This window comes from Equus quagga, chromosome 13 (assembly GCF_021613505.1).
Source record: "Equus quagga isolate Etosha38 chromosome 13, UCLA_HA_Equagga_1.0, whole genome shotgun sequence".
NCBI classification, from domain to species: Eukaryota; Metazoa; Chordata; class Mammalia; order Perissodactyla; family Equidae; genus Equus; species Equus quagga.
The window spans coordinates 39,359,332-39,379,784 of record NC_060279.1 but is presented as its reverse complement, the minus strand read 5'-3'; the positions used below and the strand labels follow the sequence as shown (position 1 = coordinate 39,379,784).

The following is a 20,453-nucleotide window of genomic DNA, read 5'->3' as shown; positions in this document are numbered from 1 at the left end:
GGGGGTGGAGAGAGTTAAAAGGGGGGGCCGCGCTAGAGAGGAAAGGAGGGGAGCATGGCGGGCATGAGGCAGTGAGTGAAGGCGGGGATGGCGGGGGAAACGGGGCGCGAGGGAGGGGAGAAAGAGTAAAAGGAGAAGAAATGAAGGGACACGAGCTGGGGGCGCGCGAGGCCGAAGTGAAAGACCCGGGCGCGCGCGCGGAGCGGTGGGAAGGGATGAGGTGAAGGGGGAGCGCGAGGCGGGGGCGCGCGGTGCCGGGGTGGGGGGAGGGGGACGCAAGGCGGGGGCGCGCGGGCGGGCGTCGGCTCGCGGGCGCTTCCCCTCCCCCCCCGCCCCTCCACCTTTCCCTTCCCCCACCTCCGCCACCACCGCCTCCTCCCAGCCTCCCTCCCTTCCTCGCTCCTCACCGCCCCCGGGCGGGCGGGCGGCCAGGCTGGCCTAGGCCAAAGCTCCTCACCTGGCGGTGGCGGTGGAACTCCCGGCTAGCTCGCCTCCTCAGGCGGCGGCGGAGGCGTCGAAAAAGGAAGAGGCGACGGCACAGTGGGTTCCGGACCCCGCTGACGGGACCGGGGGCGGGGGTGGGGGAGGGGGGGTGGGCCGGACCGGGGCGGGCGGGCGGAGCAGACACTGCGGTACAGACGGGGGCAGCGGCGGCGGCGGCGGCTGCACCGGCGGCGGCGGCACCACACAAACAAGGACGCTGATTGGGCAGCTGCCAAGCGACTCGGCTCCGCCTTCCCCACACGCCACGACGCCCATTGGGCGACCTAAGCCGGCCTCCCCGCCCTCTTTTTCTCCGCTCTGCCAATAGGAGACGGGATGCCGGAACTACACCCCACCCTTGAAGAGTGAGTGGCTGGAGAAGTGATGATTGGCGTAAGTAAGACCCAATCTTAAACGGAAGAGGGGGATGGTCTAGCGGGGGCGCGTTAATGGGTACCTCGGCCAGTCCCAGACACATCCGGGTCTTCAGCAGCCCATTAAGTGTCGGGGGTCAAAAAATCGCTTCGGGCTGCAACTTTACCTTAGAGACGTTTTGGTCCCCAGGCAGCCGCCGTACCCCAGTATCCCCAAACCGGGATTCCCCCTTGGCCCGCTCTCCTTCTTCTAATTCTAAAGATGGAGACTGGCGAGCTGCGTTGGGCTCTGCGTTGGGTGGTGTTTCATCGCGACAGAATCCAAGAATTTCCCGATAGAAGTCGCTTTAGGCTCTTGGGCCTTGCTGTCTCTTTGGGGCGTGGTCTGTCTCCGTCTGCCAAAGGCCTTGAGCTTCCTGGTCTCCATCGAACCTCAGCGCGGTCCTGTCGTGACCAAACCACGACAGCAGAGAAAAAGGCAGCGAGCCACATTGCTGAGCAGTTACGGTGTGCAGAGCCCTCGCAGCTCCTTCTCTCGGGATCTCCTGGGACGGTCAGGTTCACATGGAGGGAAACAGCCTCACACCCCATCCGACCGCACCTAATCAACTCCAGGCCCAACTCCTCTTGCTTCCCCTGAAGCAGTTAAACCCACCTAAATTCTGTTAGCATTTTTCGAACACTTACCACAAGTATTGTTCCTGAGCACCCTGAGGATAGGGACCAAGTATCGCAGAGTCAAGTGTGTTGAGAGAATAGTAACAGCTAACGTTTTAGGAATGAGACTGTGTGCGAGGCAGTGTGCTACACGTGTATTATCTTATCCCCGTGAGCTATAAATAGATTATCTTTTTCCTCATAACTCTGTGGGGTAGATACTGTTATCCCCACTTACAGATGAGGAATATAAGTTACAGATCAAATGACTTACCCGAAGTTACACATGATAAGTGGCAGAGCTGAAATTTTAACCCAGTTAGATCAAGAAGCAGGCTCAGAGAGGTTAAGTAACTTGCAATGGTCAGACAGCTAATTAGTGACTGAGCAGTGGTTTGAACCCAGAAATAATTAGTTCCAGAAGCCCTAGAATGTGTTTTTCAAATTACTTGGAAGTCATGCTGGGCAATGGAAATGAAGCTAATGAAGGACATGACTACAGAAAGACACAGGTAGACTGAACACACACACATGCACACACACACAGAGGCATGGCCCAGTTCTTTAAGTGGGCTAAAAATGTTGTTTCATTCTAGTACAGTCTCCAGGTAAAGAACATGGTCTCTGGAGTCATGCTATCTGGGTTTGGATCGTGGTTCTACCTCTTACCAGTTGTGTGATGTGAGTGCAAGTTACTTACCCTCTGTCCTCTACTCCCTAGTTTCCTATCTATAAAATGGGAATGATTGATGAGTACATAGCTTATAGGGTATTGTGAGGATTATAAAATAGTACATTTAAAATGTTTGGGGGCTGGCCCCATGGCCGAATGGTTAAGTTCACACACTCCACTTCGGTGGCCCAGGGTTTCACCAGTTCGAATCCTAGGAGCGGACATGGCACCACTCATCAGGCCATGCTGGGGCGCATCCCACATGCCACAATTAGAAGGACTCTCAAGTAAAATATATACAACTATGTACTGAGGGGCTTTGGGGAGAAAAAGGAAAAATAAAATCTTTAAAAAATAAAATGCTCAGGACAGTGTCAAGGATATAGCAAGTACTCAATAAACATGAAAATAGTGACTACTATGAGAGTTTTCCTCACTTTTCCAACAATTTCACCCTTAGTTCTAAATTCAGTTTCTATTGGTATTCTACCTATAGCACTTGTCTTGTACTGCACTGAAAATTATTTCTCTACAACCCTCTTTTTTTCTTTTCTTTTTTTTTTTTTTTTTTGCTGAGGAAGATTTGCCCTGAGTTATCATCTGTGCCAGTATTCTTCTACTTTGTATGTGGGATGCCTGGCTGGTGAGCAGTGTAGGTCCTCACCCCGGATATGATCCCACCAACCCTGGGCTGCCGAAGCAGAGTGCACCAAACTTAACTACTATGCCATGGGGCTGGCCCCTATTCCCTTCATTTTAATGTTTTCACTGACTTAGTTATTTAACACACATAATAGAGGATCCATCATGATATCAGGCACTCTTCTGTGTGCTGGGATATAGCAAGATGAGACAAAGTCATCGCCCACATGGAAGGGACAGTCCTCTTTCCCTAACCTGCTGCTTTGTCCATTATCAGTCCAATGTGTTCTCTGCCATCTAAAGGGCCCTTCTTCAAGGGCTGCAAGGAGACACGAGAAACACGGTGGTGGAAGACACCAAGCTGAGGAAGACACTAGTGAGGCCTGAGAAAATGCCTTTCAGTGAAATGAAACCAGGCTGTGGAGGGGGACTTTCAATCTGGAGCGATCAAGCTCCACAGAAGGCAAGTGGGTGAGGCCACTGTTGTAGTGGACATGACCTTTGCCCCATGCAGGCTCTACCTGTGTGTTTGTTTTCTTTGTGAAGCTAACATTTATTGAGTGTGCTTAGCACTTTATATGGTTTATATAATTAATCTTTAAACAACCTCTCCTATTTGCAGATGAGGAAAAACTGAGGCACAGCAGTTAAGCAACTTGTTTGATGTAATAAAATTAGTAAGTGGCAGAGACAACATTTAATTAAAATTTGTCATACTCGAGCCTATACACTCTAAAGTCTGGGAAGAGAAATTGGGCCAGGTAGTTTGGGCATATCCTTCCCCTTATACAGCAACCTGGGCTGCAGGACAGAGAGATGTCAGATGCCATGGTGAGTACTTTGCCTTTGGAATTCCCAGATGTTCTTGTGGTTAAAGAATTCTGTAGTTCTACTCATCTGACCGTAGGCCTCTAGAAGGAAGCCCCAAAATAGAAGCATAAACTGGCAGGCAGAATCCATTATCATTATTGTGAACCAAGGGGCACTCTAGACCAAGAAGTTGTATTAAGATAAGGACTGAGCCCTAAAATTCTCTAATTTCAGATGGTTCAGCACATTGCTGGGCACGCTACACTCAACAGAAACTTATGATTTCAGGAAGGCAGTTGCTCCCTTGCACAAGGTCCTTGCAGATGATACAGGGCGAAGTTGATTCTGGGGAGGAAGGTTTGATCAGAACCTGGGGTGACATGAGGGTTCCCTTCTGAAGAAGACACCTCCTAGTCCCTAGCAAAAGAGATGGCATTTCCTAAGCCCCTGCTTCCCTCCTGTGCAGCTCCTTTAGAACACTGGAAAAGCATCCCACCATGCTTGAGACAGGATGGGAAAGGGTCCTCTGGCTGAAGGTCCCAGAATTCAGAAGTAGTACTTTTCTCTTCATCCACTGATCTCTACCCCCAGGAATTTGCACTAAAGGCTCATGTAAGTTATTTCCTCCATTGTCACTCCTGCCTTCCTTCCCCAAGGCATTTCTGTTTTGTTGGCTAATTCCCTTTGGTAATTGGTTTTGCAGCTCTGTTAGGAGTTGTTTCCTGTGTTTATTTCATTATCCAGGAAAGAAAGGGAGAACTACCAGTGGGCCAGAGGGACTAGAAAAATGATGCTCCCTTCCTGATGCCCACATGCAGCGAGCCCTTAATCCTTGTCCCTATCTTCCTGGCGCTATCCCCAGGCTGAGACCGTGGTTGGAAGAGTATTGCCTGCAGTTAGAGCAACTAAGAAGGCCTAGGATGACTGCCAGGGCTCCCAGGATGCATGAGGTCTGCCGACACCAGCTACTAGGGAGAGGGTATCATCCGCGTGGAGGTACTGGAGAAGTTGGGAGGGGGCAGCTTGGGGAGAGGAAAGAAGGCAGAGATGAGCTCAGGGCCTCCAGAGAATGGAGTCTTTGTGTGGGGTACAGATGAGGGACAAGGGGGTGATTGTGCTGGAGGGCCGGAAGTGCCACACAGACTGGCACCACCATAGCCAGCACCGGATTCACCCTTCTCCTGCTTCGAGAACTCCCTGTGCCAAGGGACCGGTACCAGACCTGGTTAGGGAAAGCAGGGTTTGCCTGAAGGCTGCAAGGGATGGGAAGGTGGAAAGGAGGATGTGCAGCCAGGGGAAAAAGAGAGGTATCCCCACCATCAACCCAGACCCAGGGAACAGGAGGCAGGAGGAAAAAGACAGAAGCAGCTTTTACTATATTTACATCCAACAAAACTTCACAAGGAACAATCCTTATTGCACAGTCAGGGCCCTGGGTGAGTGAGGCATTCCCCAAGGTGGAGCGGACAAAAAGGGTTAGGACTAGAGGGGGCGCCAGTTCTTCCTAATGGGAACTTGGGACTCCTCTAGCTTCCACTTCCTGACTTTCAAGGAGCTACAAACCACAGGACCATGGTGCCCCATTTCCCTTCTCTTTCTCACCGTCCATAAGAACCTCATAAGCAAGGGGGCTGTGGCTCCAGAATAAATAACTTAAAATAAAATACAAACACTAAGGTAGAAAGGCATGGAGAGCCTTGGGCTTCTTCAGCAATTCCAGGGAAGAGGGACCATTATTGGTGGGGAATGACATCCCTCCCTCCCATTCAGGGCAAAGGCTCAGTAGCTCTGTATCTTTCTAGTTGTTTTTTAAAACAAAAACTTATAAAATGACCAGGGCAGTGCAGATCTGTGGGTGCCCTGGAGGGGAGTTCCCGATATAGGATGGGGAGGAACAGAGCTGTGCCAGCTCCCCCAAGGCCTCCTCCAACATCAGTGTGAGCATATTGAGTAGGTTGGAGATAGGGGAATTGCGACTTTTGGTAACAGTGGGTCCCTCTTCCTGCTGCCCCCACTTGGAGCCTATGGCTGGGCATGCTTCCTAGCCTGTTCCCAACTACTCTATGAAAGGAACAGGGTAGCAGGTTATATGTAGAATCCTTTCTCCCTCACCTCCCCACTCCAGGCTGGAGAGGGAAGCTTAAGGGTCCCTAGCATTCCAGAGGTGCTCCAAAACATTTTCGGCAATCAATGGCCTTTGGAGTGGGCATCTGTGCCCGCCGCTGCCTCAGCTCCTCCTTGCCCATGCTGCTGGCCAGCTTGTTAAAGGCAGACTTGTACTTCTTGTCGAAGGCCACTAGGGAAGAGGGTGGAGGTAGGTCAATATTACTAGGATTCCCACCTCCCACACCTGGCCCCAGATCCATGCACTCCTCAGCCCCCTGCCTGCTCCCTCACCTATGTCCATGTGGTCCTTGCCCATAGCAGCCATTGTCAGGAATAAGATCTCACGGTAGATGCCCCTGGAGTGCAGGCAGAAGGCTATGAGTGAGAGAAAGGAGGTGCAGAGCCCAGGGCAAGCCAGGGACCTCCCAGATGGGAGCATCATACCTCTGTAGGTGCAGGCCTGTGGGAGGAGGCCCTAGAGTTTCCAGCAGGAGCCCTACAGCCTTGTGCACCTCATTGAGACCAACATGGCGCAGCACCGACTCTAGCAACGCCAGGCTAAGGGAGGCAGGTACTGGGCCTGGCCATACTACCCGCTGGGGGATCTGGCCTGGATGAAAGAAAGCAAGGTAGTCAGGATTATTGAGCCCTCTGGGCGTGGGACCCACCCCCTCCACCCTAAGCCAAATACCAGACTCACTGTGGACTCTCCAGAGCACATACAGAGGTGGGCAGCTATTGGGGTCGGGGGTCAGGACATCCCACAGCAGCCGCACCTGCACAGAGGCTGGATCAGGTGTTAGCCAAGGAGATGGGGCCTGCAGGGAGCCAAGATAAAGGAGACAGTCGGGCTCACAGAATGGGAGGCAGAGGACAGGAAATGGATAGGCGATGTTCCAAGAGACAGAGGGACATTACAGGACACAGCCAAAGAGAAGACGGAAAGGAACTCTCATCCCCTACGAGAATGCAAGCTCTCTGAAAACAAGGACTGTGTTTTGTAATCTGCTACATCCCTAGTGCCTAAAACTGTGCTTGCAACCTAAAAGGTTTTCAATAAGGATTGGTGGAATGAACAGACGAAGATGAACGAGTCACTGTCTAGGCACATCAGTGTCCCAGGCTCTATAAGAGGTGCCTAATGACAGCCCTGTGAGGTGGGTGCTGATGCAATTTGACAGATGAGAAAACTGAGGCTCAGAGTAGTGAAATGAAAGGGCCAGGAGTCAAACTAGGTACAAGCGACTCTAAAGCCTGTGCTCTTTCTACAGAGGACTGAAAGACACAGAGCCAGGAGATGAGGATGGAAGCACACAGGAAGCAGGATCACATGGAGGTACTGACCTGGGGGGGTGGGGGCCCATCACAGGAGGCCAGCACCAGGCATGGCAGAATACTGGGCAGTTGCAGTCGCTGGAAATACCACAGAAGGTTCCAGAAGATAATGGGGTGGGTAGCAGGCAGCTCAGGCAATGCCAGCACCTCGCTGCCCTCGTTCTCTATCAGCGACTCCAACTCCTTACGCAGCACCAGGGGGCTCAGGTATGCCCATGCCCCACCCTCGACCCGCTGGGAGGCACCCTGTCACACAAAAAGGGGGAGGGCAGTGGAGGGCATGTACCATGGCCCCATCGCCAGAGCCACACTTCCCAATTGAGCCACCAGATCCACCAACTTCTGTGATGCCCCTTGCCCTCAGTGTGCATCTCTCCCCAGTACCTCAGGTCACACCACAGGACAACACACACACACACACACACACACACACATCCATTCCTCAAGCCCCTTACCCCCATGTGCCCATTGCAGAGCTGGGGCTCATCCAGGGCAAGGCAGAGCCTGCGGTTACTGAGCACAGGTCCTGGGCCCCCAGGGACAGGTGCGTCTTTGTTGCCTCCGGCATCCGCAGGGGCAGGCTTGGGGCTGGGGGCACTACAGAGGGATAGCAGGAGGGGTCAGCTCTTGGACCTCCATCTCTCTTTCCCACCCACAGCACTTGCCCTGCTTTGGGCACCTGGGTCGGAAATCAAGGGTCTGGACACTGAGCAGGGGCACAAAGGGGCAGGCGCAGAAGGGGCAGGTTGTGTTGAGGTTGGAGTCATCAGGTGCCCAGCCAGCCATGATCTCCTCATCGTACACGAGCGAATCACAGGCGCGGCACAAGGAGCAACTAGACAGCAGAATCTGCAGGCAAAAAGACCCCAGGAAGCAGACCCTGCTTGGCCTCCAGGCTCAGGAGCCCATGCTCCTTCCCCAGCCCCTCCCACCTCCAAATCCCAGCCCTGCCTCCTTCCACCTCCTCCCCAGCCCCTGCCTTTGACATAATGGGTGTGGTATATGTGTGTGTTGGAGCACATCGGGGAGGGGAGGAGTTATCCTCACTTCCAGGGAAGGTGGCTGGAAGGATCCAGGGGTGTCACTGAGGCGCTCTGAGGAATGGCGAAGGCTCAGGCTGCTGACGGAAGATTCTGAGAGGTCCCACTCACTGCCCAGAGAGGCTGAGCTCTGCCATCACATGAGAAAACATGGTCAGCCAACCCCATACTCCTGGTCACCCAGGATGCTGACTTCAGCTACCTCGCAGGGCCCTCTCTGGACGCTCCTAGATAGCAGCCTCTCCCCAGGCCTCCTGGTGCTAAAATGTCTGGACCCTCCCCTCGTTGGCTACCTCAGAGGCAGTGGATCCAGGGCGCTCCCGGGGGCGCAGAAGGCTGTCCATGGGGCTGCGGCGGGCTGGGGGAGGCAGGTCAGGGGGCAGCTCAGGTGGGGGAATGCGAGAAGTCGGGGAGCGGCGGGAAGGAGTGAGCAGCTGTTGGAGGCGGGCACCCAGCCCTCGTCGGGGGGTGCTGGCCTCATCCTGATGCCCACTAGCCTTGGGTACCCGGCCACTTAGCCCTTCCAGGGCTTCACTGGACTGAGTACTCAGAGCTGAGCCAGAGTCCCCTGGGCTTCCTCCAGGTGCTGGCTCCTCCCCGGTCAGGCTCAAGTCTGAAAGGCTTCCATCGTGCCAGGGCACAGGTGATCCTCGGGGTTTCAATACCCCCAAGGCCTCTATCACTGCAGGGCAGAAAATGATCAGGGAAGATTGAGGAAGCCCCTCCTCCAGAAATTGAATAAATACAATTCCTGGCTGCACAAATTCTGGCACCACACCCCCCACCATGATGGCATTCTGGGCAAGGTTCTCTCAGAGTCTACAGTACCCACCACAGAGGGCCACCCCTCCATCCTGGCTCTAGTCTTCCTGGCTCTCTGTCACTGGCAAGTGGTTAGGAAAGCTGACTGGGGGTGGTAGGAGGGGTCAGACAAGGGCACTTACTGTAGGCTACGCCAGCCTCCACAGTGGGCTGTGCCCCTTGGGCACTGCCCAGGCTGCCACTCTTCACCAGGCGCCCTGAGGGTGAGGCTGGGTCCCGCAGGCTTCGCCCAGCCCAAGTAGTCTGGCGATGAAGGGGGCGGGTTGGGGAGGGGCGCTCCAGAGAGGGCTCTGGAAAAGACAGGGAGGGGTTTGAAAGGCAGCCAGCTAGAAACCCAGCCCCCTTCCAAAACAGAGCTCCTTGCATGGACCTGGGTTCGTAGGGTTCCTCCTGGAGACCATCTCTTTTGTTATCAGCCAAGTGTACTTTATCCATTCCCAGAACACCCAATGCCAACCACCAGGCCAGCCCCAGCTCTCCATGCCTCTCCCTGCCTGCGCCTGGCTACTCCATCCCAAGCCATGTCACCAGTCCCTACCCACCTGTCTGGGAGCTGCCTGTCTTTTGTTGTGCTGCTGCCTGCTGCTTCTGCTGCTGCTGCTGCTGCCGCTGCTTCCGCCGTTCTCTCAAGGGCTGGCGGAACTGAGCAGCCCCCAGGACGACGTTCCGGAGCTTGGCCCAGCGCAGGCGCCCACCCGGTGTACCAGACGGCCACTTGCTTTCCAGCACAGCCTGCCAAGCACAATGCCCACCAAGATGGCCTACTTCCACACCCTGACCCCAGCCTGATGCCCACTGCCTGTCCAGGAGCCCCAAGGACCACCGTCCCCTCCAGACATCATGCCTAGGACTGTCCCATCAGTGGCTTGTCTTCTGAACAAGAGCCCAGAAGAAGCAGCCACCTTGCAGGGGGCCTAGAGGAAGTCAGAAGCAGTGGAGACAATTTGTATCCAGACTTTGGTACTTATAAACTATATGGCTTTGAAGAAATCATTTCATTTTTTTGGTCCTAAGATTCCTCATCTAAAAAACAGTAGGCAATGTAGTATCCTGGTTAATGGCCTGAGTTCAGGAGACATCGATATGCCTGTGCTCACGTCCTAACTCCCTGACTTGCTCACTGTAGGACTATGGACAACTTACTAACTCTGCAACCTCATTGCCTCATCTGTAAGGTGGGGACCATCATCATTCCACCTCAAGGGGCTGTGGTGAAGAGGCAGTGATTTAAAATGTGTAAGATATTTGGAACAGTGCCTGGCATATTAGCTGACACTGTTAGCTATTATTGGGAGGCAGCGGTACTTGCCTAGCCTCCTTGTCAGGGCTGTTATGGGTGGGAATCAAAGCAACCAAGGATGAGAAAACCCTCTGTAGATGCTAGGGCACTACAGGAGCACATGGACAACAATGGTTACAGGACCTAGTTGGGTGGAACAGACCCAGACTCCAGGGAGAGGGGAGAGCAGCAGGTATCAGGGAGCAGCATCCTCCCCATACACACACCTGGCACAGGCTTCCATCCCACCCTTAACCCCAGATGAGGTACCTTGTTGTAGTAGCCGTAGGTGATGGTGTTGGGCACAATGCCTGCTCGCAGCATCTCTAGCATGACCTGAACAGACAGCACTGGCTGCCCATAGTGTGAGCAGAGCTGCATCAGCACCCGGTAACACACCTGGGCCAGGAGAGGCACAGGATCAGAGGGGACTCACTCCCAACCAAATCCTCAAGTCTCAGCAAGCCCCCTCTTCCAGCTTCCCCAAGTCTCTCAGAACTCACTGGCCCCTAGCAGCTCCTGGGGCTGCCTCAGAGCCACCCACCCTTCCTGCTGACCCCGCCAGCCTGCAGTCTCCACTGCTATACCCTGAGCATGCTCCTTCACTCAGTGAACGTGATGGAGCAGCTTCCCAGCTCAGGCTGTGGCCCTGCTCCCCATCTGCTTTCCCTGGTCTCCAGCAGGTTTCCCTCTCACAGCCCCCAGGGCTGCACAGGCCCCCTGAGACCGGGCGTCAAGGCCCACCTCATCGGGCAGCACCACCTTGCGGCTCTCCATCTGGCGCAGCACTTGGTAGGCCGTGTGCAGTGCCCGCACCCGGGAGGGCGCCGAGCGCACGTAAGCAGGCAGACACAGGAACCACAGCCCGTAGCAGTGCCCCAGAAGGCACCGGGCCCACAGCTCAGGCACAGCTGCTGACTTCTGCGCCATCCGTTGTGCGACCTTCATCTCCTAAGTGGGGCAGGGGACACATCTGGGTGAATATGATGCCAGGGCAGGGCAGGTCTTAAAATGGTGTGGGAGAAGCAGCACCCTCCCTAAGGAAGGGTCTGTGCTCTGAGGAGGCGGGAGGGATGCTACACTCACAGACGGCAGCCTTGGAGCCCTGGGCAGACGCCTAGCCCCTGAGCATGGGCAGATGCGCTGGAAGAGGCAGCAAGCCCCTGGATCCCCAGAGTGCTCAGAGGAGGAAGATGATGATAATGACAATAGCTAATGTTTTATGTGCCAGGCGTATTTAAACCTCCTAACAACCTTATGGGAGAGGTACTATCATACCCACTTTACAGATGAAGAAACTGAAGCAGCAGCCCTCAGCCTGAGCCAGATGCTCTGTGGGTCCCACCTGCTGGTTACCTGTTTGGTACGGCGTGGGGCAGGACTGCTGGGGGCACTACGGGAGGGGCCCGGCACAGGCAGAGCCCCAGGCTGCTCTTGAGGAGACTCAAACAGCTCAGCCTGTAGCTCTGGGAACCCATCATAGCTGGAGGGGTAGAAAGAGGCAACATTAGGATCAGTCAGCACTAAGCCAGCCTATGGGGCCTTGGGACAAGTGAGGGGACAAGAGGCTCTCACCAGTACTGGGGAGTGGGTTCACTGCCCTCTGGCACTGGAGGCTCCTCAGGAGGTGTGATAAACACAGTGAGCTCACTTCCCGACAGCTCCTCCAGCTCCACTAGGGGGGTCGGTTCAGGCTTCTCCTGCTCTGGGTGGACCTGGAGCAAGATGGAAGAGAGTGAACATCAAGACAATGAGCATGGAGCAGGGCCTGGGTGTCCAGAAGATGGCATCTCCCTGGACTGCGCATCCACAGGGAGGGAGTGAGCGGGCCCTGACGCCACCAGGGCCCTAGAGATCTAACTGAGGAGTAGAGTTAGGATTAGAAAGATGGTATGTATATGAAGCCAGTCACGTGTGGCTGCCCAGGCTGTGTACTGTATAATTCCATGGGCGCCATCCCCATCACAGATGAGATATAAGTTAGTCGTGTTTATAGTGGCCCTAGCATAACAGAGACAGCCAGGAAGAGAGCAGAGGGCAATGGGCATGAAAAGAAGGGACAATGCCCAATACCTTGTCAACACAAGAGTCAAAGAATTCAAGGGCAGCATGCCGAGCAGAGCCAAAAGAGCATTCCTCGATGAACTGCGAGAACATCTGTGTGCGTAGCAGCTGAGAGTACAGCTTATGGCTGGAGCGTTCCCGGGACTTGAGGAAGCCTGTGGGAGATGAGAACGGGGCAGGGGAGAAAGGTGACCGGGTTTCCTACCACATCTTCCTGAACCCCCTTCTTGGCTCTCTGCTCACTTGGCATCCAAGGCCATCAAAGCCATCATCTCTTTGGCCCCTCTGGCACAACTACCCCACAAGCCAAGCCCACCAGCTCAGCTCCCCTGACACCATGGCCCCATGCAATTCTTCCTTTTTGTCTGTCTGCACCCACTGCCTCTGACTGGGGTTCTCTAAGGGCAGGAGAGCTCTACCCTGGGGGCAGCTCACCAGAGGCATCACCGTGCCCGCCCCAAGCCCAGGGCTCCCAGAGGGCAGCGCCACGGCAGGTTCACCTTCATACCCTCACTCCCTCCAAGCCCAGAAGACTGCATGGCTCAAAGCTGGTGCCATGTAAACATTTGCTGAGCAAAGGAACAAACCACTGAGTAGTTCCCAGTCACCCCCCGGCTTCTCAATGGAGGCGGGCCCCTGGCCACCCCTCCTGTGACACCCTTCCCAAGCAGAGACAGGCCCTCTTTACCCTGCAGGAAGAACAGGTTGTCAACATCACGAGCCCCCTCCGAGGGGGCCTGGGTGAGCGGGAGCAGGAAGTCCCGGTAGCCCTTGAGCAGACAGGCCATGAAGCGGAGGAAGGCTCCCTGGACCTCACGCTCCAGCCGGGCCCGGCGGCCGCACACTGCCTCGTAGTCTGTCAGCAGGAATTCCAGGGATGCCTCCTCCTCGGGTCCAGTATACGCTGCGGACCAGGGCAGCCTGAGAGTCAGGCCGGCACCAGCAGAGCCTGCTCAACCCTGCTCTTTACACAGATGTCTCCACCGCTACCTCACCACCTCCAGCTTCTAACACAGCTTCCACCAATACTGACTAACCAATTACCCTGAGGTAGCGGTTTCAAGCCTCCTCAATGACAAGCCTGACCTTCCCAACCTATTTAGGAATATTAATATTGTATGCCCCTCCCTCCTGCTTAAACTGGAATTTAAATTCCCCTCATTTCCGCCAAATGAAATCCTAACTCCTCTGACCTCCTCGAGTAAGGGCTAGCTCTCCACAGGCCTCCCCAAACTGGAGGTTTAAAGTAAACGACAGTTTCCAGCCTCCCACCCCACCCAGGCTTCTCACTCTGATCCAGCTGCTGATATAGGTTTGTCAGTGTAGCCAGCAGAACTTTGTAGGGTCTGCGGGGCAGAGTCCGAGGGGAGAGGGGCTTCTTTTCCTCAGTCCTGTGAGATAAGCAGGAGAAAAAAAGGGCAATGGGGTTCCTCACCAGCCTCCCCTACTTTTTTTTTTGTGAGGAAGATTGGCCCTGAGCTAACATCTGTGCCCATTTTCCTCTATTTTGTTTGTGGGATGCCACCACAGCATGGCTTGATGAGCAGTATGTAGGTCCGCACCCGGGATCTGAAATGGCGAACCCCGGGCCGCCAAAGCAGAGTGCGTGAACTTAACCACTATGCCACCAGGCTAGCCCCCTGCCTCCCCGACTCATGGCCTGAGGCTCCTTTTGAGGAGGTAGCACTCCACACACCAGCCCTCTGGTGCCCCCCTCCTCAAAGCCCCTCTTACTGGAAGAGTGTGTTGGTATCAAGATCAACACAGATGACATCAGCAGGAGGGTCATGCAGATCGAAGTAGCTGGAGTGAATACCCACAATGAAGGGCACGGGGGCGCTCAGCACATCTGCCAGCACCAGTGGGCACAGTGGAATGTAGGGGCACTGCCAGTGCAGCGGGAAGATCATCTGAAGCACCGGGGAGAGAACCAGTGAGCAGGGGGTTGGGGCAGCAGTGGGGGGCACAGGAGAGAGAAGAGGCATTGGCCTTGGGGGGGAGTGCCTGTTGAGAGAAGCTGTTGGAGGTAGGCCCCAAAGAAGAGCCCCCAGTGGAAGCTGTATTGTCTCTCTAGGCTGTGCCCAAGAAGGCTAAGGAACACTCCCCAAGGAAGGAAAAGTAAGAAGAGTCGAGGCTGGGATGGGGGCACCGGAAAGAACATTCTGGGGAGGGCGGGCTGGGAAGGGTGGCACTCACAGAGACGAGGGCCTCGCAGACACTGGTGAGCAGGTCCGGCCGCAGCGAGTGGACTAGCAGTTTGTGCTCTGTGAGCACAGCCAGCAGCAGCGTGATAGCCAGCTCAGGGCCCAGGCTCTGCAGCAGCTGCAGGAAGCTGGCACCACTGTGGGCAATGCCAAGGTGGGGGAAGGGTCACCAGGAGACCCCTCCCTAGTCACTGGGCACAGACACCACCCAGGCCCAGCCTGAACAGGCTCAACAGCTGTGTCCACCTGCCTCACACCTACCATGTCTTGGTCAGCAAAGCCCCCCCAACCTGGACACATACCTGAGGGGCAAGGGTGAGGACACAGGCTGGCAGAGGAGCAGGTTGTCATACGGGGACATCTGAGAGGCAGAAGAGCCATGGGTCAGGATGAAAAAGGCTATCCCCTGCCGACTCCCCTCCTCCCATCCAGCCCCACCCTAAGCCTCAGCTCTCACCTGCACCAGGATGCGGGGTCTCTGTGGGGAAGGGAAGGGGACGTTGTGAATGAAGTGGGAGATGTGCCTGGGGGACAGAGGGATACGGGTCAGAGGCAGCCTCCCCAATCTACCCCACCACCACACCTGTCTACAAGAACCTTCTTCCCTCTGAACTCCACCTCCGGACCTGTGTCAGTCGACAGAGACTCCATTATATATAGAATTTGTGCAAATCAGAAAAGAGATCCCGTCTGGGCATGCGCAGCCCCCTGACAGGACTTAGCTAGCAAGTGAGGACTGGATTTCAGGCCCCACTTATCCCCTGAGGCGGTGGCGTTTTTGCAGTGGACACGCTGCACAACTGCACACTACAGCCCACCTCATGCCCCGGCTCCAGCCTAATCTCCTCCATCTCTCCTGGCCTCCCAATCCCCTCATAAGCCCTTCCCAGCGTCAGGGGAGCCGTGCTCACGCTTCCAAGGGTAGGCGGTGGGGGCCTGAGACGGAGTAGCGGTAGAGGAAGGTGAGGAAAGCGCGGAAGGCAGGGAAGGCAGGCCAGCGGGACAGCACGGCGATGGCGCGGCGGCTGCGCACGGCCCGGCCCCCCAGCGCGCGGCCGCGCTCCACCGCGCTCAGCAGGCCCAGCGCCCGCGCTTGCCGCTCCGACAGCCTGGCCCGCGGGAACGCCTCGTAGAACTGCAGGGCGGCGCCGTACACCTGGCAGGGGGCAGACGCCGGTCAGGCGGGCTCTGCATAGCCGGCACCCCTGACCACGCTCCACACACCCACCTTATCACCAGCTGCGCCCGTGAGCACAAAGGTGGAGAAGACGGGTACGGGGTACTTGGTCTGGGCGGGCCAGCACTCGACAGTGGCCCCCATGGGCAGGCAGAAGACCGGCACGGACTCCGGCAGCGGGAACGCCTCATTGTCCTCCTCTGGGTAGCGGCCCAGCAGTTCTGCACCCCCAGCAGAGTGAGGGGTACCCAAAAGGAGGAGGGTCCATCAGACTCCAGGGGAAGACTCAGGGGATCCCAGAGAAGGGCCAAGGGGCAAAGGGGATATGAGTTCTGGGGACACCGCAAGTGCCAGTCAAGTGGCATCAGGGCAGAGGGACATAGAAGATCAAAGGGTTGGAGAGACAAAGGGGCTACTCACCTGCCTCATACACCAGAGTGTTGGCCTTGGCCAGGCCCACCTTGTAGCACAGGTACACCGCTGGGCCCCACTGCCCAAGAAATGGCAAGAGACAAGAAGATACACAGCTAACAAAGGTTTCTTGGGTCCATTTTCTCCACCACCCTTAAGAGGTCTTTTGTCTTTAGAACTCCCACTAATCCTGATCCCCTGAGACCAGAGGCATCCCTCTCGGCCCACCCTTGCCATTAGAGGCCTGGTCCTTCATGCCCAGTGTCCACACCCTCACACCAAGACGGTGCAGGCCTCAGCTCTTGGCCCAGGGCCCCACTCACCATGCCAGGGTTGAGGTTGCGGGGCAATCGGCAGTACGTGTGAGGGGTGCCCTCGCCCTTGCTGGGCAGCACCAGGCAGAGGTCAGTAATGCCCAGGGCATGCAGCCCTGCCCCTTCTGCTGCCCGCCGGTAAGTGAGGTAGGTGCGGGGGTGCCCAGGTCCTGGAGGGGCCAGGTTGGCTGAGTGGCTGTAGGGTGTCGTGTCTAGCACTTGGAAGCCAGGCTTGGGACGTTCCTTCCCCTCATACAACACCCTTGGTACAGAGAGCAGAGACATATCAAGAGGTCAGGAGAGAGCAGAAAGGCCCCAGTCCTGCCAGATCTGCCTACTTAGTCCTACCTACCTGCCTTGCACCCTTAGCCTCATCAAACCCCAACACCAGGGCCCACTTCTTCGGTGAACTCTGCCATCTAGCATCCTGTGCCCCTCTTCTGCCCTTGGCTCTACTTCTTGATCAGTAACAACCCCTCAAGCCTTCCCTGGCTCTCATACTCATTAATAAACGCTAAGAATAAAAGCTACCATTTATTGACTCTGTGCTAAGTCCCTTATACAGATGATTTCACTTAATCTTCTCATCCACCCTATGAGGAGGTATTATTTTCCCCATTTTGCAGATGAGGAAGCAGGCCCAGAGGGGTTCAATAACCTGCCCAAGATCACATAGCCAGCAAGTAGTGGCACTAGTACACCAACCCAAATCCATGTAAGGACTAAGTACATACAGCCTAGGCCCTTCTTCCTGGCCTCTAGCCCACTCTCTTCCCATTCCCATTGCCCATCCCTAATCCCATCCCTCTACCTCTCCCTGCCTTACCCCAGAGTCCCTCCCAGCCTCCCCCAGTGCCAGCATGGGTAGGGGCACACACCCCAGCTCAACGAGGGGGGGTTTGTCACGGCCCCTGCGGTAGCAGATGACAGGTTGAGTTCCTCCCAGAAGCCCAGCACTGAGTTCCAAGGGGTGGCCCCCAGCAGAAGCCTGGATGCATGTGTAGCCCTGGGGCACCTCCTCGCCCAGTGCCCTAGCGATGACTGCCACATCTGTGATGGGCTCAGCTGGCCGGGGAGGGCGCAGGGGCCCACTGGGTTCAGGGACCCACGTTTCCTCAGGGATAGGTGCTCCGTTCCCTGCAAGCCCAGCTATCACGAAGTAATCCACGAGCCGGGGGGGGCCGCTCCTCCGCCATGGCCCCCCCCTCACTCACTGCATCTGGAATGGTCAAGTTTGGGAGAGATGAAGCAAGGAAAGCTGGGGTTGCCATGGCAACCAGGGTTTACCACCCCCCCCCCTTCCTAGTCTTTCCAAGGAAAGGCAGGATCGGTGGTCAGCCAATCCTGAATTCTCCCGCCTGTGACATCACCAGGACCTCACAGCCCACCCCAGCTCCTTAAAGAGACCAAGACCCTTCCTCTCCCCGAAGAACCCAAACTCCGCCACACACAGCTAACTTGGACTCTGACATCATATTGTTCCTATATTCCTGTTAAAGGCCCACCCCTCCTCACTCCCTACACATACAGAGTTATAACAGAGATCACAATTTTTATGTAAAGGCCTGCAATGACATCATTCATTCCGGCCATGACATCATGCCAACCTTACAGTCTTTTTAAGGGTTTGACCTTCCTACTCTAGTTATGACATCCTAAGAACCTCATGAGCCAGCTAATGTTCTTAAAGAGCGCACCTTGAGGTTTTCGTGAGGCTCCCATAGGTCTCCGAGAAAGCCCACAAAGCCCAAGCTTTAGTGTCTTTTCACCAGACTCAAGTGTCCTTTCTCCTAACCTAACTCCACTAACCTGACAAAAACCCACTGCCCTCCCACCTCCGGGGTCCTTACATATCCCCAGTTAGGTCTATCCCCAGTTATGTCCAAAGCACTTGTGGGAGACAGTCCCGGCCATCCCCATGCCCTCCTCTGCGGAGCCCAGAGACGGAAACAGGCCCACAACGGGCCTTCAGTAACTGTTCTCACCTGCCTCCATGGCCCAACCCCAGAGAGTAGGAGCCCCAAGGGTCCTGGGGAGCCCCAGGGTGCAGAAGCTGGGAAAGAGCTTGGTGGGTGGCTTGCAGCAGAGGACCAGAGGCGTGAGGGGTGCTTCAGAGGGGAAGGGAGGTGACTTCCTGAAACAGTGGAGGGGAAGCTGCAGCTCAGCGGAAGTCAGCCTGTGGGTGTGCGGTGGTGGTGGTGGGGTTCTGTTGAGGGGTGCCAACACAGCATCATACCAAGTCTGAACCTCAGACTGAGGGACCTTGAGCAAGGCAGAGGAGGCTCAGACTGGGTCCAGGATGTACAGTCCAACAGGGAAGAGGGAGCAATGGAATCTCATGGAACCAGGCTGGCCCTCTTCCTAACCGGAGTCTCTGGCCACACACACACACACACTCACACCCTAACTCCAGCTAAATTTAGCCTCCCCATCTAGGAGGTGAAGCCAGGAGTCAGCGTCAGCCTCCTGATTTAGCTCTGGGGTACAGCCCCGGCCCTCATATACTGCAGGCAAATGGGAGCCCTATGCCCCAGGCAGCAGGCAGGAGCTATTAGGTGGGGCGAGCCGAGGGGCGAGTGGATGGCTCTCATCCGCAGAATCTGAGCATCCGGGCCTCCCTCGCCAAGCCAGGGAAGAGTTCTGCAGAAGGCAGCCCTTTCTCCCTGGGGAAGGCAAGGGGCACTGGCGCCACTCCGGGTCCCTACGCCCACAAGCCGGGCGACGGGAAGTTAGGGTTGGGGCAGAGGGCGAGCCGAGCGGGAGGAGGCTGAGGAAGGAGCAGGAGGGCAGAGGAGCGGGCGCGCTGGTGGCCGGGGACGTGACGGCAGCAGCGCCGGCCGCCGCGTGACCCGAGCCAGAGGGAGGGGTGCTGGGGCTCCAGACCCGCGGGAGCCAGAGGGGTGCAGGGTGCCGGGCACCGCTAGCTAACTCCGGGCTCTGCCCTCCCCTCCACTTTCACTTCCCCAGGAGAGAGGAACCGGAACCAGATGTGCTGCGCCGGAGAACAGCTGGGGGATATCCCCCGCCCGGACGGCGCTCCCTCCCTTCCTTCCCCGCCCGCCGCCCCGCCCGGTCCAGCCCCTACCTGCCTGCCCCTCGGCTCCCCGGCCGGCCGGCCCGCTGGCGGGTGGCTCGAGGGCGGGCTGGCTGGCCGGCGGGCAGCGGGGCTACCCGGCCCCGGACATGGCGCACCCGACTTGGGCGCCGTTCCCGCCGGGGCGGCGAGTGAAGGAAGAAGAGGCGGCCGAGGGCGCCGGGGCGCGGGACGCCGTGGAGGGAGATCCGGGCGATCCCAGCGTCCCCGCCGCGCTGCGCCACGCGGGGACTGTGCTGCCGGCGCCGCTAGCTCGGGCCGCGCGTCCTCCCGGCTCCTGCCGCGCTGGGGGCCCAGTGCTCCTCCGCGCGCCCCGCTTTCTCCGCTCCCCCCCACCCCCCCCTCCGGGGCCGCGGGCGCCGCCGCTCCCCCCACCCCCCCTCCCTGGCCGGCGGCCGTGACCCTGGCAGCGCCTGCCCAACGCCCAGCCGCCTGCAGCGCGACCCCTGGCGGCTGGGAGGGCCCCTTGCACCTAGGGAGCTTCCCACCGCTCAGGACACTCACGCTAGGCAGCCCAGTAAGTCCAGGGCGGGCTCCCGTCCCGCCCTCCGTCCTAGTGAGATGTGGCAGGCATGCCTGAGTGAAGGCCCTGAAGACCTAGGCTGCAGAGACCCAGGTGACTCCCCCGACTTCCAGGTTTAGGCCACACTACATTCCCCTACGGCCTAAGCCAGAAGCTCTCAGTTCTCTTTTCTGAAAATGACAAGAGCTTTGGAAAGAGGAAGAGAGGCCAGGGCTGTAGGGTGTGGAAGAGTACTAGAGGTGGGGGTAACTGAGGAGGGGCACTACTTTTCTGACTATGCTAGGTGGGGAAGAGAGAAGAGGGCAGACTCAAATGGTCAGAGGGCTAGCAACCCAAGTCAGAAAGAGGAAACCTCTTCAGAACATGGTTAGCACTCAAGCATCTGTTGAATGAATGAGTAGAGAAGAGTGGGAAGGGTGAAGCGAATTCATGCATACTGAAAAGG

The 20,453-nt window shown here is 56.7% G+C and overlaps 2 protein-coding genes and 1 long non-coding RNA gene across 4 annotated transcripts in view; 1 reads left to right on the top strand and 2 right to left on the bottom strand.

Annotated features, from left to right (window-relative positions):
- The window catches only part of GATAD2B (GATA zinc finger domain containing 2B), an 89,503-nt gene extending 88,882 nt beyond the window's left edge, over window positions 1–621 (bottom strand). Inside the window, exon 1 of the mRNA XM_046683998.1 lies at window positions 458–621. The gene's annotated coding sequence lies outside the window, so the exon portion shown is untranslated. The remainder of the gene's footprint in view (window positions 1–457) is intronic.
- LOC124251312 (uncharacterized) lies at window positions 413–9,509 on the top strand. Of its 2 annotated transcripts, none has more exons than XR_006891728.1 (6): window positions 413–540; window positions 812–876; window positions 4,106–4,251; window positions 4,384–4,589; window positions 7,017–7,081; window positions 9,384–9,509. It is a non-coding gene; the product is annotated as an uncharacterized LOC124251312 (long non-coding RNA). The 2 variants fall into 2 exon arrangements; XR_006891727.1 differs by having other exon boundaries at window positions 4,384–4,635.
- On the bottom strand, window positions 4,991–18,401 carry DENND4B (DENN domain containing 4B). Its single transcript, XM_046683994.1, is given in 29 exon segments — window positions 4,991–5,935; window positions 6,037–6,101; window positions 6,190–6,355; window positions 6,446–6,563; window positions 7,090–7,326; window positions 7,536–7,677; window positions 7,760–7,929; window positions 8,128–8,250; window positions 8,414–8,802; window positions 9,065–9,232; window positions 9,485–9,674; window positions 10,492–10,620; window positions 10,966–11,172; window positions 11,578–11,704; window positions 11,797–11,936; window positions 12,295–12,440; window positions 12,974–13,189; window positions 13,576–13,676; window positions 14,020–14,195; window positions 14,482–14,626; window positions 14,792–14,850; window positions 14,947–15,013; window positions 15,401–15,645; window positions 15,718–15,887; window positions 16,087–16,156; window positions 16,401–16,653; window positions 17,270–17,571; window positions 17,573–17,610; window positions 18,377–18,401. Coding segments are annotated over 29 exon segments (4,515 nt in total). The 5' UTR covers window positions 18,387–18,401; the 3' UTR covers window positions 4,991–5,789.
- Between the last annotated feature and the right edge of the window lie 2,052 nt (window positions 18,402–20,453).